Here is a 27289-nt window from a genome sequence, read left to right on the forward strand (position 1 = left end):
TGATAGAGCTCAACATAGTCATCTAAATATTTACTTTACCAGCTGATAGAGCTTAACATAGTCATCTGAATATTTACTTTACCAGCTGATAGAGCTCAACATAGTCATCTAAATATTTACTTTACCAGCTGATAGAGCTCAACATAGTCATCTTAATATTTACTTTACCAGCTGATAGAGCTCAACATAGTCATCTAAATATTTACTTTACCAGCTGATCGAGCTCAACATAGTCATCTGAATATTTACTTTACCAACTGATAGAGCTCAACATAGTCATCTGAATATTTACTTTACCAGCTGATAGAGCTCAACATAGTCATCTCAATATTTACTTTACCAGCTGATAGAGCTCAACATAGTCATCTGAATATTTACTTTACCAGCTGATAGAGCTCAACATAGTCATCTGAATATTTACTTTACCAGCTGATCGAGCTCAATTTTAGCTATCTGTATAGTCATCTAAATATTTACTTTACCAGCTGATAGAGCTCAATTTCAGCTGTCTGTATAGTAGTCTAAATATTTACTTTACCAGCTGATAGAGCTCAATTTCAGCTGTCTGTATGTCTTTTAAAATCTATAGCCTATTCTCCTACAATCAATTTTCACCCATATCATGTAGGGCAGTATTAACCCTCTCAAGTATAACCACATACAAGAATGTTCATAATGTCCTGGTGCCTTATTCTGAAAAATTTAATGCAAGCTGATTTCGGAATTCCAGTCATCTGATTGGCCAAGAACTAAAATTGATTTTGAATTTAGTCTTTTTTATCCAATCAAATAACTGTATTTCTTAAGATTTACTTAAAATCTAGTTAAGTTTTCAAGAATGAGAATGGACAAATATTTAGATGACTGTTTTTTGAAAAGAAAGAACTATAGGAGAACTAACCTTATGAAATATTTAAAAATACTTTCATTTCGAAGTTTACAAAACGTAAAAGAAACTACACATGTGACACTGGAGGGAGGGTTTCAGAACTGGAGGACTTGGGCGTTTTTTTAATCTTCACATCATTTTGGCACTTTTCCAACTTGTCATTAATGACGTCAATGTCCGAGGTTGACACGACACTAATCACCGTGCTGACGCTAGTGTCACTGATACGCTGTTCCGAGTCATTTTTCACTTTCGATGAAGCATTATGGACCTCTGTTGTTTTCGTATCAATCATTTTTTCGCGACTGTTCGGCCGCGTGATTGGGTTTCTTCGTTTTTTGGGTTTTTTCGTTTCGTCCAGATGATTGAGTTGAACGTCTGAACCAGAATTAGGTCGACTTCCTGACTTTGGGGAATTCGATATCCAATTATGTTCTTTCTCTCCGTTAACGTTTTCCAATGGACCAGTTTTTCCTCCGATGATTTGCAATTTTCGAGGTTTTTTCTGTTCGTGATTTTGCGTTAAATTGTTGGGAGAGTTTGCATCACGTTTTGGAATGTTGTCTGTCGATTGTGAAGAACTTGTGACATCGGGATTCGTTTTTGAGACGTTGATGTTTCCATCAGAAAGGCTGAGGGCACTGGGACTAATTTTTCTCGTGGGATTTTGAGGTTTAGTTGACTCTTTATTATCCACATCCTTCTCCGTTTTCGAATTCTTGTACTCCGATGGTGGTTTTTCAACTGTCACTTCTGCTTTGATGATATTTTTCGCTGGTTTTTTATTTTGCGAGTCGCCTTCCGTCTTTGATACCGAATTTTCATTAGCTGCCGAGAAATTGATCATGTTTGAGTTATCTTCCTGGGAATGTTCACAATCTTCGTTATGAGATTCAGTGATGGTGGCGTGTTGGATCACGGTGGCTGCTCCCGAGTCACCGTTAATCATGTTGGACAGATTATCTACGGACAGAACAGACGCCAAACTGAAAATAGAAAATGAAGTTTAGTTTTACTTTTTACTGATTACTCTTACTTAGTTGGGCTAATGAAGATGGGCATTGCAGTGTGGGTTAAAAGTAGTACTTCCTTGGTACCTTGTTGGGCTAATGAAGACAGTCAATGCCCTGCAGTTTGCAATGAGGGAATTTGCTATAAGAAAGATGAATTTAGTGGCAGGGTATTTGGGGAATTGAAAATGGGTTTCACGTCTTGTTTTTTACTTGATTCAGCTGATGAAAACAGGCAATACCCTCCTACAGTGTGAAATAAGAGAATTTACTAATAGAAGAATGAAATTAGTGGCAGGGTATTTTTTGGTTAAGGGTTGTAAAATGAAGTAGAACTAACTGTTTTTTTTAACCTGATCGGGCGAAAAAAACCTGCTTGTCTGCCTCTAGCATAAGAAATATAATGATTCAACGCAAGCTATAAACATACTTACCCATGATTATCCTCTCTGAAAAATGAAACAAAAAAGACAATTGAGTGAAAATAGTAGATGAATATTTTGCAATTCTCAATTTCTTTGATTTTTTTTACATTGTAATTTTTCAAGTTTTCTATTTGTCATTTTTATCAAGAAATTGGTCGTACATGTCACAACTTGATTGGTTAAAATTGATAACATTGGAACGTGACTGTGGCAAATAACTGCAGATTGCAATGGAGATATATATGAAAAAAATATCAGGAATATTTGATTTTTAATTGGATTGTGTAAATTAAAGTCTTACCCCAATTCTGGTGGTTCTGGGAGTGGTTTGGTGAAACCTTCTTTACCAGTTAACCAGTAAGTTGGACGTTTTCCTTTTCCCTGAAATAAAGAAAGATCTGAGATGATGTTATCACTGTCTTTTGGGTTCATGCAGGTGCACAGGTGCAGATTTTGCTTGAGACGTAGGCTTATGTGAATCGTTTGCAACCAATGATAATATAAATACTGCCAGCTCCTCTTCAGCTCCCTTGCCATCTGCTCTTCAGCTCTTTTTCAGCTGCTCTTCGGCTCCCTTGCCAGTTGCTCTTCAGCTCTTTTTCAGCTGCTCTTCAGCTCCCTGCCATCTGCTCTTCAGCTCCCTGCCATCTGCTCTTCAGCTCCCTGCCATCTGCTCTTCAGCTCTTTTTCAGCTGCTCTTCGGCTCCCTTGCCAGCTGCTCTGGTCCTTTTCTTCAGCCCTTGCCATCTGCTCTTCAGTTAAAGATGGCTGCTCTTGAGCATCTGCAGAGTTCTCTAAAACTCCTTACAGGGGCTCTTGATCTCCTTTACCACTGCTATTGAGTTTATGCCAGCCCCTACCCACCATTCTTGAGCTCATGCCAAATATTTTTGAGCTCATGCCAGCTTCCATAATTGATAATGATTGGAAAATATGATCTCACACGTACCTTGAGTTCAACCATGCCTCTAAATTCTAATTTATAACCACCTAATACATACAGAACTTCCTTCGTCTCTTCACTCACATGAATACGAGATGCTGAAATTTAACAGAAATATGCCTTAAAACAATGCAAAATAGCTGACAAGTCCACGAGACCCTCTCTTTCAAAAACAAGACTGACCATAAATTGTTTAAAAGATGATAACAACAACTAGGAAAGGTCACATTTTATCAACCTTGCTGGAGTAGATTTGCCACTCCTAAAAAATCCAAGAGGTTCTGCCCTTACCTGTCCCAGTGGATTCCATCCTGGAAGCTGTGTTGACAGTATCTCCAAATAAACAGTATCGAGGCATTGTTAATCCTACAACACCGGCCACACACGAACCTGAAATACACAAAACAAAGTCAGTGGACAAGCACATCTGTTGATTGGCATCAGCTGTTCGAAAGACAAGAAAGAACGAGGCTGGTAAACCAGTAAATATGACCGAAAATGAATTAAATAATATTGGTTTGAAGAATGTACTATGTTTGTATAGATTTATTAACTCGTTTTAAACAATATAGAAGTCACTGAGCAGTTTGACTGAATGCTCAAGTTCTATACAGGCCTGTTTATCATTATAAATATTCTTATTATTATGGTCAGTGACAAGTTAAAATTAGAACGGTGGAAATTGATGTTATCAGCGTACCAGATAGATATTTTTACTATTCCTGTAAATGTCACAAGTAGAGAACATAGCAATTAGGGCTGAATCTCTATAAAAAACAAATTCAGAAAAGCCAGTTTACAATCCCTTTAAAACATTTTGATCATTAGTTCGTTGGTTAAAGTTCACTGATGTCTTAAAAGTACAGATTGGAAATCAATGTATGGAAGATAAAAAGAATGATTATTAAGACAATTATAAAAACAATTTCTGATCCACAATTTTTCTAATCAACTGACTCGGCACCAACACGGACCTAACACAGTCTACAGCCAATAGGCCCTCCATTTAACTCCATTGGATATCAGATTGCAAACTTTCCAATGGGATCAATGACAAATCTAAACTTGGACACCCCCACTTCTTTCTTTGTTCCACATTACAATTGATTTCTTTCTTTCTGTAGAAATCATTACAATAAACGTTCACACATCCCTGGTTAAATGTTTGAATGATATCTTGTTTACTGTTAATTATGAAATTTAAACATGAGAATATATTTAAAATGGCTAATTAATTGTTAAAAGATAAATACTTTGTTTTATTTTGGGTTACTAAGACAACACTCAAAGAAAATATTGAAAAATGTGTGTTGAAATTTCAAATAGCCACAAAACTTTTTTCATCATTTTGTGGCTCAGTGAGTTAGACGCTAACCTGAAGGTCCAAGGTTCAATCCCGGCATAGGTCAAGATAATACCTTCAGATTTTTCAACTTAGGTACCCCTGTCAGTGATGCAGGTAAGAGGGGCTGACATGGAAAAAGCATCTAGTCGTTCGGATGGGACAATAAACCGAGGCTCTGTGTGCTTCAGGCTGTGTACGTTAAAGATCCCTCAACAGTTGGAAATCAAAAAAGAGCAGGCTAATGCGGCTGTCCTGGAAAAATTTCCCTCATTGCACCCTGCATGGTGGTTCCCGTCTTCATTAGCCCACATGGTGCAGAAAAGTAGGACGAAAAACGCCATTCATTTCATTTAATTTTATTTTTTGTACCACTTTAAGTAATTGAGCGTTTTAAATTATTCTTATTGCCAGACTATCTTACATCATGTAGTATGTAATCCTCTGCCTTGAATATGATACTATGTTCCCATTTACAATTTGAAATATAATAACATAGGCCTATATATAATAATAATATTTCTTGTTATTCTGCATGAGTTACATCATACATTTATAATAAGTTATTTAAGTTAAAGAGATTTTAAGAAGGTTTTCTAAAGTTACTATGTATATCAGGGACACTGATAGCATCAATTTGTACCATTTCAATTTACAATCAGACGTCTGTTCTTGCAATTCCACTAAAACTAAGTATTTTAGGCCCTATCTATAAATAGCAGCTTTTGCACTAGAAACATGATAAAACGCTTAATTCTAGTGGAATTACAGGAACCACAAAGATGGTGCAAATTGATGCTATTAGTGTCCCAGAAACACATAAAAAGTTAAGAAAACCGTTTTTACATTTCCCTAAGTAATAAATTGTTATCTCTAATTTTATTTTTCACTCAAGTTCCCCAAGCATTTTAATATCTAACAAAAACTTCTAAAAATATATCAAAAAAATTGATTGCACTCAGACCAGTGTTAAAATTTGCTGGACCTTTAGATTGAATAACAAAATTTGGGGGCTCTGTCAAAGTGCGGGCTTGTTTCACAACACGAAACGAATACATTTACCTGTATTCAAAATATCCCGAACCAGGAAGAAAAAAATTCATTGTTTGATTTTATTTGTGTGATTTAAAAAAACTGTCAAATATTCTAACAAGAGATATTTTTGATGAACATTTGTTGAGTTATTGCCCTTGACTTTGTAAACACGCGTCAAAAGTTGTTTTTTGCCCTTGATTAGAGCTGTGTGATTTAATTGTTTGTTGTATTTGGGTTATTGATATTGATTTTAAAAAATTTTGTGGAATTATTCAGCATAAATAATTTCTTCAATATGAGAAAATTCGTACTTTAGTCACTAAAAACTGTTTTATTATTTCTGACAGCTGCCAGATTAAAAATTGGTGTACCATTATTGGTGTGCTGAAACACTACAATCAACACCACGCGGTCTCTCAGGGGTCAGGAGATTTCAATCAACCTGTTGAAAATTGGAGTCAAGAGAGCAATGAATATGTACCAACAGTTGCAACAAAAGATTTCCAGTATTCAGTATCAAGAGGTAACCTATATATTAATCCATCAGATACTCCGAAAGGCCCCGAAACAACACCAAATGAAAATTGGTCAGAGATAAGGCTAAGTTATTACATTTATTTCAAAAAGTCAGGATGTTCCATAAATCAACTAAAGAAAATTGCTAAAATAAAATTGGGAGACAGATTCAAAGGCTGGTTACCAAAAGAAAACTACTTCCTTGGTCTACAGGATGGTTGTTACTTGGTAGGAATTGAAGGAAAACCAATGAAGCATTGCACAGCCTTATACGTCTCTGGAGGTCAATATGAGTACTTCGATTCTCTGGGTACTCCATCCTATCAAATCCAAGGCAATCTACTTATTAACCAAACGAAGTTCCAACACATAGAATACAAAACATGTGGACTGCACGCTATTTATTACCACCAAAAACGCATCAAGCTTGGTAGTATGGAAGCAGTACAGGAATCATATCCAACAGACAAGGCTGAGCGTCTTTATGAAAATGATCATCATGTTCTAAATGAGATTGATGTAAGTTTTGTCATGGATAAAGAGAAGCCATAGTTGGAATGAAATTAAAAATACTTAACTTAAAAAATACTTAACTTAAAAAATACTTTAAAGTTGTTTAAGAAATTGCTTGTATTATTTAATGAAAAAGTTAATTTTATTCTGTTTTTGTCTCTTCTATAATTAATTTTTTTAAATATTTAATTTGTTCCTCTGTGGAATGAATTTTTACAAAATTAAAATCAGCGTGTTTTTGAAAATATTATTCCTTACATGGACAAGTGTCACTTCAAAAAATTAATTAGTTCTAAATTCTCTTTTAATCAATTTTTATTAAGATATTGATTTTGTAATTTATTAAACTTCTGATATTGTAAAGTCTTTGAATTATAATTATTATATTATTTGCTTGTATTATGATAGTGTGATGTTATAGAAACTAATCAGTTATAGACGTCCCAATATTATCAGAAGATTACTAAATTAATCCACTTATATCTGTTATTATCTTATTCAACTGTCAGCTAGACATCTCATTTTAATTCGCTTTAATCTTGTATATGTTATAATTATCAATTTATATTCTAATTTGATTTATAATTATTATATTATTTGCTTGTATTATTTAATGAAAAATGTATGTTAAAAATGTAATTTTGTAGATTTTGGTGTATAGTTTTCACAAATTTGAGCAAAAAAAATTTCAATTTAAAAAAGAAGCAGAATTTCCCTTTAAAATTCAAACTAAAACCTTCAAAAATATGTATGTCTAAGTTTATATTCTAACAAAAATGGTATATCTTTAGTTTATATTTTTATGTGGGTGTTTGGTGCTAAGTAACATATTATTTGCTTATATAAATTTATGAAAAATGTATGTTACCCTTAAAAATTAGTTTTAAACTTTTCAAAGCTGAAATGAAAAATAAGATGTAGGTTTTGAATTTAGAGAAAATTATTCTGTTTTTGTCTCTTCTATAATTAATTTTTTGAAATATTTAATTTGTTCCCCTGTGGAATGAATTTTTACAAAATTGAAATCAGACTGTTTTTGAAAATATTATTCCTTACATGGACACTTTAAAAAATTAATTAGTTCTAAATTCTCTTTTAATCAATTTTTATTAAGATATTGATTTTATAATTTATTAAAATTCTGATATTATAGTTAAAATGTTTTGGCAATAAAATGGGTTCATACTACAATGAATTTTAATTGATATATCATAGAAGATACTTATTGCCAATCTTGTACTAAGAATTGTGTTGTTGATCAGTTGTTTTGTGTAAGTGGTATCATGAGAAATGACGTTCAGTAGAAAAAGGGAGCCTAATGCAGTTTTCTAAACTTTGTATGTGTATTAGGTACACTGATAGCTTCTATTAGCACTATTCTAATTTTCATTCAGATGTCTGTTCATGCAAAATGCTAAGTTTGAGTGGAATTGCAAGACCCGAACATCTGCATGAAAACTGGAATGGTGTAAATAGAAGCTATAAGTGTCCCTGATACACATACAAAGATTAGAAAATCAGAATGGTGTAAATAGAAGCTATAAGTGTCCCTGATACACATACAAAGACTAAAAAAACCTTTTTACAATCTCTTTAACCCCCAAACTCTGAGGGTATCAAAAAAATGGAAGGAGTCTTACCTGTGTGCAGACCAATACGAAGTCTTAGAGGCACATCATGCATGTGTCGAATTTTAAAGGTACCACACTGACTGAGTAGATCCAGTGCCATGGTGCTTATCTCCCCTGCATGTTTGTATCCAATTCGAGTTGGAAGACCACTGACCACCATGTAAGCATCTCCTATTGTCTCAACCTGCAATGAAATATTCAAATAAAATACCCGGTTTTTCTACACAACACAACAAGCCACGCCACAACACGCCACAAAACGCCACGTCACAACACAACACAACACATTTTATTCAATACTTAAAGACTATGCCTACACAATATACATCATTGTTTAATAACTTAATATAATATGGCAGTGTCTATTCGTACTGCGACCGTACAAAAATGGGCATTAAAAAAACATATGGCCATCCTTACCTAACCCTAACAAAGTCACTTAATATCATTCTTGACAATCAAAATGACTTCATGTTTTTAAAAAAAAAACAAAATTAGCATGCCTATTATGTCCTATCTTATCTGTACCTTTGTTATCAGCCATATAGAACATGCATCGTGACGGTGCAAATAGCCAGTGTAATATAATATATGTAAATGTGATGTAACTCAAGCAGCTCCATCGTGGTCTTTTCTGTATATCACAAGTTGTCATTTTAACGTTCAAATTCTGGACACACATGGATTTGAAGACTTAAATTTCGACGTTGAACTGTGAACACTATTACTGATTGGCTTAGCTAAAAAATTCCCGTTTCTGAGACTAAAGTATGATTGTAAAGGGATTGTTAAGAGGTTTTCTAAATTTGTTGTGTGTATTTGTACCTTTTTGGACTAATGAGCTAAAAATGCAGTATGAAAAATCTTTCCAAAACATTCCTTAATATTTGAAGTGCTTTGCTAATTCCAGATATAAGGATATTTTATTATTTTCTTCTTAATTATATCTCTGTTCACATATCACTTTAATACAGATAATCTCAGACAAGCAGGACAAATATAAACAAGACAAAAACATGAAGGCTTAGCGCGAACCGCCAGCATCAAATTTCAAAGATCTGAAACTTCGAAGACATTTCTGCTAAAGATTTATTAAAAACAAGCAGACGGAAAAAAACACCAGTAATTTAAAACGCATTATCAATCTGGTGAAAGGTCAGAAAATAAAAAATAGCACCAAGCGTCAAATTTCTCGTAAAATGGATGAGACTGACAAAAATGAGCGCCTGGGGGATTATGGGAAGTGTTTTTTATCGTAGACTTAGGGAAGATTATTCAGTAGATGACAAAGAGGTTTGAAAAATAAAATATTACAGGTTAATTATATAGAATCACCAGAATTATAAAACTGCCATTTTGTTTTATTCTTTGTACTTTTGAATTGAGGGATATGACTAGTATGGCACCAGACGGGGTATGCTTACTCTTCTAGACACCAGTTACGTCTGATTTGTAATTGTTTTATATTGTGAACTCTGCAAAATTATTTGTTATTTAGCTGATTTGTAATCAATAGCTAGACTGATTTACAGCTTTCATAATTTCTCCAGAAGGCCTATTTATCATGTACATTAATTATCTAACACGTTTTCCCGTTAACAGACGGTCACAATCGATTATTTCAACATTTTCTTACAAATTCTCACAACCAGGTGAAAAAGAGGTGTGACCTGAAATACGATCTGATTTTTCATGTACATCAAAATTAATCAACCATGCGAGGATGTAAATTTTAAAGGGGGTTGGTAATTAGAGGCTTACGAGTATATTACTATATATTTAACTTGTATTATATTATATCTATTGATATTGTTTGTATTAAAGTAAAAGTGAACAAAAAGACATCGTTCTTATTTAGTGATAGCTTCACAATAACAAAATTTCTCCAAAAGTCATGTCAACTGTGTGTTAAATCATGTTTCTTTAGTAACTGTATGATATTCATATATCTAACATGTAGGTAATATATTAATGGTGTTAAATAGGATTTACGTGAACTGGTCTTTTTTTCCAAAAGTACCATCTGATTTTCCATGTTGAAATTTTGAATAAACAACGAAACAAAAAATAGCATTAATGAATCTAAAAATGCGCTCCTCAACAAATGTTGACTAGAAATTAAATAGGATTTACAAAATAGCGTGAACTGGAAACTAGCCCCACGTTCAGAGAGATGAATTCCTTCTGTGTAAAAATTTAGGGCGTCCTTACCTTATAAACATCATACTGTTCAATCGTGGCATCAAACATAGTATAAAGGTCATTCAAAAGGTCAACCACTTGCATGGGCGTGCTCATAGCAGAGATTGTTGTAAAGCCTACGATATCACTAAAATATATCGTTACTTCGGCAAATGTCTCGGCTTCCACTGGTTTTCCTGATTTCAGATAGTCTGCAACGGCTCTGGAATAAAAGAATAAAAATTAATTTTCAAAATGAACTAAAGAAATAGCTGCACAATATTTTTGACCAATCATAACTTAGTCTCTGAAACGGGAATTTTTTAGCTAAGCCAATCAGTAACAGTGTTCACAGCTCACCATCGAAATTTAAGTCTTCAAATCCATGTGTGTTGAGAATACTGCATTTGAAAGTTAAACAGACGACTCGCCTCTTCTTGAGACTCTTATCATATATAGAAATAGAAAGTAAAATTCCTAGTTTGAGGTATTTTTGAAGGCATTATGTGATTTTCTGGTATTTCAGAAGACTATTTCCATATATTCAAGACCAAAATAACCCCTGAAAATAGCCCATCTGTCACTTCAAAATTTAGACAGATCATGCATAGCGAAGGTTGTAACCAGTGGAAAAAAGAAACATCTGTTTTAATATTTTCACTGTTAAAATAATGCAAAAGAGAACAATCGAGGTGCAAAAAAGAAATATGAAGATATTAAAACAGAACCTGAAACACATTATGACTCAAAGTTATCATTGTACAGCGTAACAACATGTTTCAGGTTCTGTTTTAATGTTTTCTAAGAGAGATTTTATCAAAACACTAAACTTACGGGGGTAACATTCTTGACAGAAGTTGATCAGTTTTTACTTTCTCCTCTTCCAGCTGGACTGTTCTTTCATTTACAATTTCTTCAAGATCATTGGAATATTTCTCCAACATTCGAAACATTGTGTCTACAATATTTGCTTTCCTGCAAAAATATCAGAATTATTTAGAATATGGGTAACTTGTATCGAGAAGTTTAATATGAATTGTGAGATGAAAGAGATTGTAAAGAGGTTTTCGAAATTTTTTCTGTGTATCATGGACACTGATAGCATCAATTTACACCATTCTAATTTTCAATCAGACGTCAGTGGTTGCTGCAATTCTATTAAAACTAAGTGTTTGATGACATCACTAATCGCAAAGGGCGTTATGATATTATGCATTTTTCGCGAGGTCTTCAAACACATAGTTTCAGTTGAATTGCAGGAACCACAGCGTAAGAGTGGAAATTGGAATGGTGCATATGGAATGTGTCCCTGATATATAAAAAATATTTAGATAACCTCTGTTCAATCCCTTTAAGAAATGAACTAAAATATCATGACTATTGGCAATAATAGACAAAAAAACAAAGAATATTTCTGTAGAAATCTAAGATTTGGAATAAAATTCTTCCTATTAAAGTTCCATCCATCCATAAACTGATTTTATTTCTACATCATTTCATATGTTAGTTTCTTCTTGCCGATAAAAAACAATAATTCAATGGGAACTTAACAAATTTAAAACAATTTGAATTTATACGATTGTTCAAATTAGACACCTATTACTGCAAATTCTCCCAGCATGATTTCCAGCAATTATGATAGAAATTGTTTTTGTCACGATTTGATTGTAACCTTTATTTCATCTGATTGAAGTATCTTCCAAGCTTGGAATTGTTTGAAGTTTAAAGCAGGAACAGGCTTAAAGGAAATTGTATTCTACTTTCGGTTTTTTTTTTGTCCTTTTGTTCTTGATACTGCTACGTTTGCTGTTATTTTTGGAATGAAATGTTGAAAAGTTTGGGTCTTTGGTCTTTTTGTGACCTTGACCTTGAATGACATTTTTATTTTACAAACTGTTGTTTTTAGAGAAGAAATCTTAAACAATATTTAAATCTTTTAGCTCTTTATGTTATGTGTTATTTTCATTATAGGTTTACTGCACATGCCTTCTTCATATTAGTTTTAAGGGCTGTTATTTCAGTGGTCAGGTGTGTTGCCTTTCGGCAATCCTCAGCAGTTTTCGTAAGCTGAATCTGACTGGGAAATCAATGGTGAATTTCGTTGTGTCTTGAGCGAAACTCTTTACTTCTGGTATTTACCAGTGATTTGTCTATTGATAGTAACATTGCGAATTAGATATTGTCCTTCAGACTTTGGGAGATAGACCAATGCATTTAACTAATGCATTTAATGTTTGTGTCTAAATTGTGTCTGCATTGTGTCTATATTGTGTCTACATTGTGTCTATGTTGTGTTTATATTGTGTCTACTTTGTGTCTGTATTGTGTCTACATTGTGTCTATATTGTGTCTATTATCCAATTGTCAGTTTGGATTCGTATCTTACGCATTTTTTGTTTTAATTGACTTTCTTTACAAACACTTGTAGTCCTTAACGACCAGCCTCTAATATTTAAATTACCAGTCATGTGATCACGTGTCAACATTGACAGTTCCGGTAAAAAAAATGGCCATTCATTACCGTGATATGTTGCAGAGCGCTAGCATTATTTTCATGGAGGCCGTTTGATGTGGTGCTAAGCAAGGTATGCTTACTCTTCAAAAACTGAAATTGACTGCAATGTTAGACCTCAGGGTAAAATAGATCTACATTAGAAGAAAAGAGGGAAAAATTAACCACACTGTTAGCATCACTAATTGAAAGAAATGTAAATATTTGTAGAAGAGTTGTTAGCAATGTTGATACAAGGTTCATAACCCAATAATTATCGTTAGTGACAGTCATTAGTTGACACGTGCCGCTCTTTCTCATGGCTTGAGGCTAATCCAGAGATCTTGACAATGAGGGAAATTTTGCTCTTAGGCTAAACAAACAGCTCAGTATTGATCGTATTCTAAGATATGATGCTGTATGCAATGGAGGAAAGTTTGACAAAGTCTACATATATCTTGAGGTTTAATAGTGGGTTAGAGAGTTAGTTCTTTACATGACGTCATTTACTTGGTTACGTCCAGCAAATGGCTGCCCAGTTTCGATCTCAAGATAAGTTGTCATCTTTGTAAAATATAGTTGTTTCTTTCAATTCTTTTCTATTTTTTTCTTTAAAAGGATTGTAAAGAGGATTTTAAATTTTTTATGTGTATTAGGGACACTAATAACATCAATTTGCGCCAATCCCATATTCAATCAGATGTCTGTGGTTCTAGCAATTTTACTAAAACCAAGTGTTTTATGACGTCACCCCCGCAAAGGTGATACAAGCAAATTTTGTGGGGGGTGACGTCTGATTGAAAATTGGAATGGTGCAAATTGATGACATCATTGTCCCCGATACACATACAAAATTTAGAAAAACCTCTTTACAATCACTTTAAGTGATGGTCTTTAGTTTACAGATAGACTCTGAGGTTTGAGGCTAAACAACAAGGAAAGAGGTAGATAGTCTATTAATTCTAGGTTAATGCTCCAGAGACCTTCACCAAGCTTCACCACAGATATTGTCCAATGAGGGAAATTTTTCCCAAACTATTCCATAGTCAGTCTTTGGACTACCTGTCTTATTAAAATTAGACCTAACTTCCGTTTGTATTTTATTAGTTTCGTTTCGGATGTTTTATTAGCTATTAGCTTTGTACGTAATCACTACAGTAAGGTCTAACACTGTCCTTCTTGACTTTTCATTCTGTTAACCTTTGCTTGACCTCTGTTTTAACCAATCATGTGGCTGCCCTTTCCAGCAACAGGATAATGTGACGCTAACAATAGGTGCATTCCGCGGCGTATTAGACAAGCTCATACTTTTCAAATCAACATTCCTGCATTCTTCATTTTCTTAAGTTAAATGACCAAAATAAAACAAAGTCAGACCATTGAAAACAGATATTCATTATTCCATCTTTAATCTCTCATCTTTAACGTTAAACTAACTGACCGTAAACACGATAACAGAACCAATTAGAGTTGATTTTGATTGGCTGACTGATGGAGATGATGGTATATTTTGATTGGAGGGAATTTAGCTGAAAGTTATCAGACCTCTTAATGATTTGATGGCCATGTTAAATTGATAAATCTTACGTATTTATAGATCTGATATCTGATGGCAGACGGACACAAGAAAAAAACTGTCATATAGGAATTAGTATCAAATGTACTGATAGTCAAAGAACATGGCGTCAGTGGCGTAGTGAGGAATTAATTGACAGGGATGGGAGTTGGGGCATCCAAGCAACCCAACGTCCCTTTGCAGATGTTAGAGGGCACCCACGGCCTCAAGGAAGTATGACGAATGGGGGCGTTTTTTGGACACTCCGTTGAGGGATAAGAAATTATAAAAAGAAAAAATGTCTTACTTTCCACTGGTAATTCTTTTAAATTGGTCGTAAATCTCTTCAATACCAGGTCTCATGTCAGGTAACTCTGACCAACACTGTTTCATCAATTGAATATAGGGGGGTGGGGCAAACTGGGGGGATACGGACGGTCTGATCAATGGAGGGGGCTTCTTTAATTTCTTGATAATTTCTGAAATAGATAAAGGATTTCTATGTCACAAAGTCTTTAAAGATGGGTTCCCTTATTTATATTTATGAAAATGAAAATGCTAATACTTATATGAATAGAAAGTAGAGGTGTTCTAATGACTTAGAAAAATACCAGTTTGTCTCACATGTCCATAATTAATTCATAATTAGCTAAATTAGAAGAGAATTACCAGCAGAATTCCAATGAGTGACCGATCAAGAAAGATCAAAAAGTCTTTTTTTGTTTATCCAGACTGTACATATATACTGGACATACTCTTAATTATATACAATAATTTGTGGCTTCGGTTTTCCATTCCCAGTTTAAGACATACCTTGGGGGGTGAGTCCAGTAGAACTGTAGGGGTCACTTCTTAACGCTACTTCCTGCATAATGATAGCAAAACTAAAAACATCGCCCTTTTCAGAACCTTTATGGATCTGGTTGTTAACTTCTCGCAGGAATTCTGGCGCTGTCCAAACCAAATCTAAAAAAATGATACAATGAATTAAAATTGGATATTTAAAGGGACAGGTTGGCCATTTTATTTGACCAATCATATTTTAGTCTCAAAAACTGGAATATTTTAGCTGAGCTAATCAGTAGTGTTCATGGCTCACCGTCAAATTTGAGCCTTCAAATCCATGTGTGTCCAGAATTATCTGTGTTTGAATGTTAAAATGACAACTCATCAATTTAAGATACTCTGTGATATATAGACATATATAGAAATGGTGAGTAAAATTCCTACTATGAAGTATTTTTAACGGAATTTGTGATTTTCGTACATTTCTAGTTCTTCTTAAGACTATTTAGATATATTCAAGACTCAAATCAACTCCCCAAAATGCCTAATCTGTCCCTTTAAAAATCAAGTGATTTGAAGACCTAGACGATGAAATAAGATTTTTAAATCTTTGATGATTATCAGATCAATGGTAATTTTCTATGAATGGAGTATTTATTTAAATAGGTATATCATAGACTTCTGATATATATATTGATCTAAATAAGGCAATTAGACAGATAAAAACGTCTAGCTGGTCATTCAGCTTATAAAGTTAAAATTGAGATGATCTCTGTTCCGTTCCAAATCACATTCAATAAGCCAGGTGTTTTCAACCTGTTTCTATTAGCCCTTTAATGAGCCTTGATCGATTGCATTACCTTCTTCTCCCTACTCTAGTCAAGCTGGTTGTTTGGCTCTAAAGCAAAGGGAGCCCAGTGGCTCAGTGATTTCTCAGTTGGAAATCAAATAGAGTAGGATATGCCTCTGTCTTGGCAAAACTTCCCTCATTGTACACTGCATGGCTTTACTCGTCTTCATTATCCCAAATAGGTGTAGAAGAATTAAGCAAAAATTCAGATGACTAGTTCCCTAGTTTCCCAACCCACCCCCGTGTCAAAACCCACTAAGTCAATGACATAAAGTGAGAAATTTATCTAATAGCTATCCAGTTTTATGTATTAATTATCTTATTGAAATGTTTTTGTTTGAACAACAAGTGAAACAGCTCCGCCATTTTCATGTTTTGTTGAAACAGACTGTAAGTAACAAAACAAAAGCAGGGAATCGAGCCATGAACATTGAATGGTGCAGGGAGACACGCCTTAGACAAGCCATGAACGTTGAATGGTGCAGAGAGACAAGCCTTAGACAAGCCATGAATGTTGAATGGTTTAAATCATGACCAATTCCTCAGGACTATAGCTATTTTTATAAAATTAGAAAACAGAAAAGCAGACCCGATGAAATAACCCACAAATAAAAGGAAACAAAATACTTGGTGGTATAATCAGAATTCCAGAGCAGAAGAACAAATTAATGAAAGAGAGCATTAACCCATAGAAAAAAAAAAGAAACAAAATTTCTATCAGGTCAAGACCTATATTTACAAAATCAGAACAAATGAATGAGTGGATAAACCCTCAGAAAAAAATGAAACAAAATTTCTATCATGTCAAGACCTATATTTACAAAATCAGAACAAATGAATGAGTGGATAAACCCTCAGAAAAAAATGAAACAAAATCAGAGAGGTCAAAACCTATAGTTACAAAATCAGAACAAATGAATGAGTGGATAAACCCTGAGAAAAAAATGAAACAAAATCAGAGAGGTCAAAACCTATAGTGATAAAATGAGAATGCGGAAGCAGACAGGATGATTAAATAGAACTGTCTAACTAACGTGGCAAGAATAACCAAACTTAACTCCGAACGAACGACATCAATATTATATTCCTGTCAGGGACCGCTAATAATATCATACAGTTCATCGGCACATCTCGCTACCTGTCAATCATCACTGAACTTTGACCTTAACAGACAATGTGTTTTATGACATGCTTAAGAATTTCAGTGGATGAAGAAAAGGATTTTTTCTTTGCCAAAATATGTCCAGTGTCCAAGAGTTAAAAGAATTTAAAAGGAATGTAAAGAGGTTTTCTAAATGTTTTATATTTTTAAGGGCCACTTATAGCCTTGATTTTCAGACATCCGTGGTTCTAGCAATTCCACTTAAACTAAGCATTTTATGATGTCACTAGTCTCAAAAATCATCGTAATATCTGATCTGATCGTAAGTACAATAGACGTCTAAGAGAAAATTGTAATGGTGCAAATGAATTCTGTTCATGTCCGCGATATTTAGTCATGCTTTCTCTTTGCCAACTAAGCCCCCTTTTCAGAGAGTCCACATAGTTAATATTGTTTATTTGGTATATTTATTTGAGAAAGAATTAGGTCAAACTGCGGAGTCTGTTATTACAAGAATGATGCAGGCAAGGGAAATAAATGACGTAAGTTAATTTGAGTGAGTTGGTTCGGAACTAATTGAAGTCTTCATATTCACTTAACATCCAATCAATACTCAAATATAGACAGGGTGGTACAAGACATTTGAGAAAATTAATACGATTTTCATACGATGTACCTTTTAGACAGAAAGAAACGTCTATTTCTAAGAAGGATAGCAACTAAGGTTCACCAGGTACCCTTTCTACCAGCTAGTCTATGGTTAAACCTGGGTCATTGATCTTTCCTGAAGTGCACGACTAGAATGACGAGGAAAAAGACTTATTCAAAGTCGGTAGACTTACACTGACTGAGATTAGAAACCACTGACCACCATTGTTTGACCTCAACAAAAAAAAAAAGATTCCACAGTTCTAGCAGATTTTAAACCAAAAAGCTGAGAAAGAAAAGTGTAAAAATTGAAAATTCAAACAAACCTGTGGCTGACTGTTCTCTAGTTTGTCTGACCCGGCCGAGGAAACCGGGCAACCCGTAATCGGTAAGTTTTAATACCCAGCGGCTGTCTATAACACAATTGGTTGATTTTAGGTAACCATGGTATTTTAAACTACTGTTGTGAAGGTAACGTAATCCCTGAAACAATAAAAAATCATTTTAAAGGAGAGCTCAGATCGACAGGCGATTCACAGCATTTCATTGGACTGAATCATAGCAGATTGTAACCAATCAGATTCAAGATAAGATTTAGAACATGTGCTGACATGCTGATAAAGGTTATGTTAAAACCATTGTTTGTGTTATCAGGTCAGAACCGAATCCAGATATTGATCAGAATCAAACAGATGTGACCTGTTGCTAGAAGTCGTAGAAAACCCAGTGTCAGTCACAAGGTTGACCCCTTAATACATATAGGAGGGTGGGGCTTGAAGAAAAGACAACCTCAAACATAGGGTGAGAAAAGAAAGGGTCAATTGATCACTCCTGTACATATACAATAGAGTGGGGCTTGAAGTTTTGAAAACAGAGAGGGGGGTAGGGGGAGGGGGGGTTGGAAGAAGGGGTATGACTTACCCTGACTAAATCTATAATAAGGCTGTATTTAAAATCCCAGTCAAGTTTGATGTCTTCATTTCTAATGACATCCTGAAAAATACGTCAATTAAACATTAGTTTTGTGAACTCTCTGAAATGTATGTCGAGTTGTAAAACCCAAGCACCAAATATACATTAATACCTATGTGGACTCTCTGAAAGAAACATTATTAGCTATGTGGAAGCTCTGAAAGAGATGTCAAGTTGACAGACCTAAATACCAAAAAAACATTATTAGCTATGTGGACTCTCTGAAAGAGATGTTGAATTGACAAACCTAAATAACAAAAAAAACATTGTTAGCTATGTGGACTCTCTGAAAGGGATGTCACTGAAATGATGAGGAAATATGACTTATTCAAAGACTTTTACCCACTGACCTACTTCCTCATTTAGGAAGGAGATTAAAAAGAGGTTTTCTAAAATTTGTATGTGTCTCAGGGACATATATGATAGCATCAATTTACACCATTCCAATTTTCAATCAGACGTCTGCAATTCCACTATCACTAAGTGTTTTAAGATGTCACTTATGGCAAAATATTCTTTATCACCTAAGGACTTCTTAGTCACAGTGACATCATAAAACGCTTAGTTTTAGTGGAATTGCAGATATCTGATTGAAAATTGGAATAGTACAAATTGATGCTATCAATGTCCCCAATATACATAAAAAATTTAGAAAACCTCTTTACAATCTCTTTAAGGCCATTCACCATTTTATGCTTCGTAAAATAAATTCAAAACAAAAGTATTAGTTGTATTAGTTTTTACATTTCATAAATTTTAAGGGAAAATCGTCAAATTAAATCATAGTGGATACTGAACGATATTCAAATTAGACCGAATTACCATACTGTAACGGAACGATCGTAGCTTTAAGATATAATTAGAATTCATGAATATTCATTAGTTTAAATGAGATAGTCTGAAATCTGCTGACGTGGAAAATTGGTTTAAAGTTACTTTAATAGCCATCGAAGCAGAAGAAGCACTTGACTGTTATTCAAGCTATGCTTCATTACACCCTATAGGCTGGCTTCCTTATTTTTTCCCCTTACAAATGCCAAATTCTAGATGTCCTGATGAGGATTGTGTATCTGAAACATGTGTCAGCAGTATGAGATGAGCTCTAGTCAATTAAATGAAAGACCTCCATAAAACTCCATATAAATTCTAACTAAAGTAGTGAGTCCATAAAGATATCCATTTAAAATTTTGTATTCTGAATAATTTTTTCACTCGTTTGAATTTTTTTAAGACATTATAAGTCTTCTTTCTTGTCTTCAAATGAAAATGAAGTTGACAGCTAGTGATTTTGCTCAATTAAATACTTTTATTCAATTTTCCTTCAGCTGAATTCACCAACAATCTTTTTCTTGAATCTCTTTTCCTAAAAAATTACCCAATTATTTTCAATTTAAAGTTTTCATTCTAATTTCAGCTGATATTAACATTCCTACAACAGTTTGTCTGTTTTTCATCATAATGTTCTGACAATTATGGTTAAACTAGAACACTAGTACATATTTATTATCATATAATAATATAAGCTGTTATACATATAAAATTATTACTGAGAGGTTTAACCAAGGATCAGTGGTAGAGCCAAAGGGGGCGCAGAGTTTTTGGGCAAAAATCTCAAACCTAGGTTAAAGATTCAGGCAATCTCAGATATCTCGCCCCCCCCACGGATGAAAACCTGGCTCCGCCACTGCCAAAGATCAGCTGGTAGACAGGATCCTCGTCAACCTGAACAGCCCACTTGGAAATACCCCCAAAAGTGATTTAGGCTGACTCTGTGACTAAGGCCAGCTCCTATCCTCCCCCGGGAACTTATCCCACCCCACCACAAGATAATCCAAAAAGTATATTCGTTTTACCTGTAAACTACCCCTACTACAGTACTCTGTTACTAAGGCCATCTCTTATTCATATCTCCCCACCCCACACAGACAATAACACCTTACCTGTAAACTACCCCTACTACAGTATTCTGTAACTAAGGCGGGTTTAACAGGATCTACCAGTAAACCCACATACGGGTTGATATTTTCATGACGGAGATCTCGCATCTGAAATACACAAAAATTAAAAATAATGAAAAGGATTCTTTATGACAAAAATTTACTGCAAGATTTTGGGGCTTGTAAAGGTTGTAAGGTGCTGAAATAACTGTGATAAATCATATTTGGCGATAAGTGACATCATCACTTTGATTTAGTGGAATTGCAGGAACCACAGACGTCTGATTGAACAACAATCGGACGATGTCAAAAGAAACAAAGGCCCATTCTAAAAACAATGTTTTATTCGACTATATCAGTGAAAGTGGAAGCATGCAGGACGCGTTTTCTCTTTCGAATGCTCTTCACACTAGAAGGTACACTCTTCACACTATTGGTTCCTCCCCATTTTAATTCAATACTCTCTATTTAGTTCATAAGATGTTGGTTACAGAAACAGAAAACGACAAACTTCATTCACAATAATATATATAATCTATTATTTTAGAATTATTTCATTTGTAATTAGTGTGACTTATGAATTTAATTTTATAAGTTTATAAAAAATCGCGTTGATCTAGCTGAATTTTCACCTCGGCCTGTGCTTTCGTAATTTTAATTATATACAGTTGTTACAACCACTCTTGACACTAGGAGGTAAGATGTGTTTGATACCTGCACTGAAACAACGTGACCTCTCGTGGTTTCACTCGAATAATAATTTGATCACAAAAACTATTTAACACAATAAATGATAAACTGAACTTTAGATATAGTGTGACATCATCAGACACATTAGATTCATCCCATGGTCTCAGACATTTCAAAATTTCAAACAAAGCTTATTATTGTCACGCGGAAATTAATATAAATTTGGAAAATTTGGTCACGCGAAAAAACATGTTCTGAACCGCCATTAATCAGAGTTTCAACCAAAGAAAAATTTGGTCTGAAATGATGAATGATCTTTTTTTCTTTCAATTTTTGTTTATTTTCATATAATTAGTTCAATTTTAGAAGAAAAAAACATCAATTTTTTTTCCAATAATTAGTCAAATTTGTCTTTAAGATCTCGAGATCGTGTTGTCATGACAAACAACTTAGCTATGACCTTCAAAAGAGGAAGAGGTAAAATGGCCGTCAAGTGAGGTCCTCATGACCCAAGGATTTTCAATTCTAATCTTTTTATGGTATTTTAGAAGCCTAACTTAGAGAAATAAAACAATTAATATGAAGCAACTTCTAGAATATTTAAAACTTTCAACGTTTCAATGTGGTACATACACTGTCACCAGGAATATCATTTCTAGTTCCTAGTTGAAATCACATGAAGCATGTTGATTTTACAATATCCAGGGTCAAAAAACATTAATATAATTAAACTGTATACTCTGAACTCTGAAATCATGTAGTCCTTATTGTTAAAAAGGTTAAAATTTTCTCCAAGGTCAAACACGTTTTTTGCTAGTAGATGTTGAAATTGGAAATCGAAGGCTTGTCACTCGGAGAGCGTTACGAGAAATTGGAGATCTCTTTGAGATTGATGAACGAGGTGTTTTTTTTCTCTCTCTTCAGATCTGTGAATGGAATTTAATTTCACTTGACCTTTAAAATTTTAAAAGATGTTAGCCAACCAAGAGGGGGTAAAGGATAGGATGAAGTGTGATTTATCATGATAATCACAGTGAGCCAACCTATAGGGTGTAAAGCACTGGCACAGGCATCAGAATTATTCTTACCTTGAGGACGATTTAAACTCTTGGCACCTTATCGCTAATCTATAAGGACTGAGCTATTTCACTGTCCTTGCAGAGGACAATCCAACTTGCTACTGCCTGAGCTATTCAACTGTCCTAGCAGATGACAATCCAACTTGCTACAGACTCAGCTATTCAACTGTCCTAGCAGAAGACAATCCAACTAACTACTGACTGAGCTACTCCATTGTCCTAGCAGACGACAATCCAACTCGCTACAGACTGAGCTATTTCACTGTCCTAGCAGATGACAATCCAACTCGCTACAGACTCAGCTATTCCACTGTCCTAGCAGATGACAATCCAACTTGCTACAGACTGAGCTATTTCACTGTCCTAGCAGACGACAATCCAACTCGCTACAGACTCAGCTATTCCACTGTCCTAGCAGATGACAATCCAACTCGCTACAGACTGAGCTATTCCACTGTCCTAGCAGACGACAATCCAACTTGCTACAGACTGAGCTATTTCACTGTCCTAGCAGATGACAATCCAACTCGCTACAGACTCAGCTATTCCACTGTCCTAGCAGACGACAATCCAACTCGCTACAGACTGAGCTATTTCACTGTCCTAGCAGACGACAATCCAACTCGCTACAGACTGAGCTATTTCACTGTCCAAGCAGATGACAATCCAACTCGCTACAGACTGAGCTATTCCACTGTCCTAGCAGATGACAATCCAACTCGCTACAGACTGAGCTATTTCACTGTGCTAGCAGACGACAATCCAACTTGCTACAGACTCAGCTATTCAACTGTTCTAGCAGAAGACAATCCAACTAACTACTGACTGAGCTATTCCACTGTCCTAGCAAAAGACAATCCAACTAACTACTGACTGAGCTACTCCACTGTCCTAGCAGACGACAATCCAACTTGGTACAGACTGAGCTATTCCACTGTCCTAGCAGAAGACAATCCAACTAACTACTGACTGAGCTACTCCACTGTCCTAGCAGAAGACAATCCAACTAACTACTGACTGAGCTACTCAACTGTCCTAGCAGACGACAATCCAACTCGCTACAGACTGAGCTATTTCACTGTCCTAGCAGATGACAATCCAACTCGCTACAGACTCAGCTATTCCACTGTCCTAGCAGACGACAATCCAACTCGCTAAAGACTGAGCTATTTCACTGTCCTAGCAGACGACAATCCAACTTGCTACAGACTGAGCTATTTCACTGTCCTAGCAGATGACAATCCAACTCGCTACAGACTCAGCTATTCCACTGTCCTAGCAGACGACAATCCAACTCGCTACAGACTGAGCTATTTCACTGTCCTAGCAGACGACAATCCAACTTGCTACAGACTGAGCTATTCAACTGTCCTAGCAGAAGACAATCCAACTAACTACTGACTGAGCTACTCCACTGTCCTAGCAGACGACAATCCAACTCGCTACAGACTGAGCTATTTCACTGTCCTAGCAGATGACAATCCAATTCGCTACAGACTGAGCTATTTCACTGTGCTAGCAGATGACAATCCAACTCGCTACAAACTGAGCTATTCCACTGTCCTAGCAGATGACAATCCAACTCGCTACAGACTGAGCTATTCCACTGTCCAAGCAGATGACAATCCAACTCGCTACAGACTGAGCTATTCCACTGTCCTAGCAGACAACAATCCAACTTGCTACAGACTGAGCTATTCCACTGTCCTAGTAGACAACAATCCAACTCGCTACAGACTGAGCTATTCTACTGTCCTAGCAGACAACAATCCAACTCGCTACAGACTGAGCTATTCCACTGTCCTAGCAGAGGACAATCCAACTAACTACTGACTGAGCTGGCAGACGACAATCCAATTTGCTACCAACTGAGCTAGTCTACTGCCACAAAAAGACAGTGTTCCACTCCAGCGTTACGGGAACGTCACACAATTAAAAAGTTGATGTTCAAATTCACTTACCATTTTAATATAGTCCATCATTCTTGATTTCATCTCAAAACCCTTGGTACTTAATTCTTTAACATGTACCAGATCACCCTGAAAATAGAGCAAGAGATGTATAATTAATCAAAATTACTGGAATTTACTGAAAAGGCACCCAGGTGGCAATAAATCCGTTCTGCAGTTTATTAAGACAAATGTCTTGCAGAGTCCTGACAATTCATTGTTGTACTTTGAGTACATCTGTAGTGTACAATCTTGTCTTAAACTATTCATTACATGTTTCTACTGTGTTTTACTGTAGCAGGTAAAATGCCTTCTAATTTTCAACTCTGTTTCCCCCTGTCAGTGATGCAGGTAAGAGGGGCTGACATGGAAAAAGTATCTAGTCGTCAGATTGAACAATAAACCGTGGCCCCGTGTGCTACAGCCTCAACAGTTGTAAATCAAAAAAGAGCAGGCTAATGCGGCTGTTCTGGCAAAATTCCCATCATTGCACCCTGCATGGTGGTACAAGTCTTCATTAGCCCACATGGTGCAGAAGAGTAGGACGTAAAACTCTATTCATTTCATTTGCAGTTTCATTTTGTAGCAGGTAAAGTTTATATAAGGGGACTGAGGTAATAAATATTCATGAGATCATGTGATTTTAAAACTGGCCAATAAACATGCTTCTACAAGAATATTATATGAGTATGGAAAACCTGAATAAAGAATATTTCATTTTGATTCGTTGAAAAAACTCATCTTTTATGAAGCTATTTGGATAAAGAGAACCACTGTCCCATCTATTGAGTGATACGGTGGTGTGGTTGCAATCCTGCTGGGGATAATTTTTTCCAGCCCATCTCCTGCATTCTTGAGTCAAAAATTCTTTAAAAATAAGACTTTTCATCAAGCATATATTCCCAAAATTTGTTCGGACTTTACCCTTTTTGCAGTTACAGTTTTAATTGTGCCTTAATCCTCTCCATTAAGAATGATCGAATGAATTTAAATATTTCTGACTGCGTAAAATCTTTCAATTAATTATCATGTTTAGATTTAATCCCATAATGCTCTTCTAATCCTGATTAAATGTTATATCCACGAATCGTATCGATTTTCTACGTGTCAGGAAAAAAAAAAACGTCTAAAACTGTTAAAGTCGAGATTATTCAAGCAAATATTTGTAATTATTGAAAATTTGACGTCCATCGAGAAATCTGAATAACAGGTTTTAGGGTTAGATTTAATAAACTTAATTTCAATTTCTTTATAAACCTGCGTTAAATTTACGTCATTGGTTAAATATTTAAAATACGATCTTATAAGAAACTTGGAGTTTTATATATTTGCATTTCTGCTCCAGATTAGACTTATAGAGATAGAAAAACTCATGCAGTGTGCAATGAGGGAAGTACTTTTCTCTGATATGTCTAAAGTCTTGTATCAGAAACTATCCTGATGAGGATTGTGTATCTGAAACATGTGTCAGCAGTATGAGATGAACTATAGTCAATTAGCTAGCATTAGAAAGTTAACCTCCATTTCTAAAACTAGCTGTCCTGATGAGGATTGTATGTCTGAAGCATGTTAGCAGTAAGAGATAAGCTCTAGCCAATTAGCTAACATTAAGTCCTATATTAGAAAGTTAGCCTTCATTTCTAAAACTAGCTGTCCTGATGAGGATTGTGTATCTGAAACATGTGTCAGCAGTATGAGATGAACTCTATTCAATTAGCTAGCATTAAGTTCTATATTGAAAGTTAACCTCTATTTCTAAAACTAGCTGTCCTGATGAGGATTGTGTATCTGAAACATGTGTCAGCAGTATGAGAAGAGCTCTAGTCAATTAGCTAGCATTAAGTTCTATATTGAAAGTTAACCTCTATTTCTAAAACTAGCTGTCCTGATGAAGATTGTGTATCTGAAACAGTTCTCAGCAATATGATAAAAATGAGAGTCGAAAGCATTAAACGACTATCCATGAACGAAGTCCACAAAATTAAAAGAAATCAAAATGTTGGTCAGAATGTGATTTCAAACAAAATTGAAATCCCTCGTAAAGTAATTTATCGAGTTGGTCAGGTTGAAATTGTCCAGGAACATCACTATGTAATTATTGACCAATCAGATTCTAATGGATCAACGACACCGAACTTTATTATATCCCACAATTCAATTGATGGTTATCGTAGATTTTAATGGTTTTCGCTAATGATGTCTGGGCCATTCGAAAGAAATTAGTCGAGTAAAACATCGCTTTGAACGAGTTAAACCAGAAGTTATTTTTGGTACTCAAATTCACTCTCCTTTCTTCGTCTTTTAACAAAATTTGTCTGACGCAACTTTACCTAATCTCAGAAATAAAGGTTTTCTTGAAAAAGGCTTTTTGATTCCGTACAATGACACGATCGGTAACTAGGGTTTTTTTTCTATGAAGTAAAAACCCTGATATCTTTTAAATCAGTTAGTTCTTTCATTACAAAACTTTCAGTAAACTTCAAACAGTGTCTACCTTTATTGTCATTTTATCTTTTGAATTTTTTGAAAAAAATTCTTCTTTGTGAAATTCTGCTTTGATGCCTCTGTACAATACTTTGAGAGTTTTCATTAGACTTCTGCCAAGACTGAAACTGAGGGTTTGACAGATGGTGCCAGCTTTTGTCAGAAAACAGTATTCTTTAAACTAGTCTGAAACTCAATGCAACCTCTGATAGTAATGATTGACAGATGTCTGTCAGACATGTCAGAAAAACTAACTCTATA

At 35.0% G+C, this 27289-nt stretch overlaps 1 protein-coding gene across 1 annotated transcript; it reads right to left on the reverse strand.

Annotated features, from left to right (window-relative positions):
* Positions 1–2621: 2621 nt before the first annotated feature.
* On the reverse strand, positions 2622–24640 carry LOTGIDRAFT_109732 (hypothetical protein; the record flags this gene model as incomplete). Its single annotated transcript, XM_009046270.1, has 12 exons — positions 2622–2705; positions 3274–3365; positions 3559–3657; positions 8314–8488; positions 10516–10708; positions 11320–11460; positions 14839–15010; positions 15345–15497; positions 18244–18400; positions 18839–18910; positions 20830–20934; positions 24557–24640. Coding segments are annotated over 12 exons (1527 nt in total), but the record flags the coding sequence as incomplete, so codon positions are not given.
* Positions 24641–27289: the final 2649 nt, after the last annotated feature.

Source organism: Lottia gigantea (genome assembly GCF_000327385.1).
Source record: "Lottia gigantea unplaced genomic scaffold LOTGIsca_10, whole genome shotgun sequence".
In the NCBI taxonomy this organism is placed as follows: domain Eukaryota; kingdom Metazoa; phylum Mollusca; class Gastropoda; family Lottiidae; genus Lottia; species Lottia gigantea.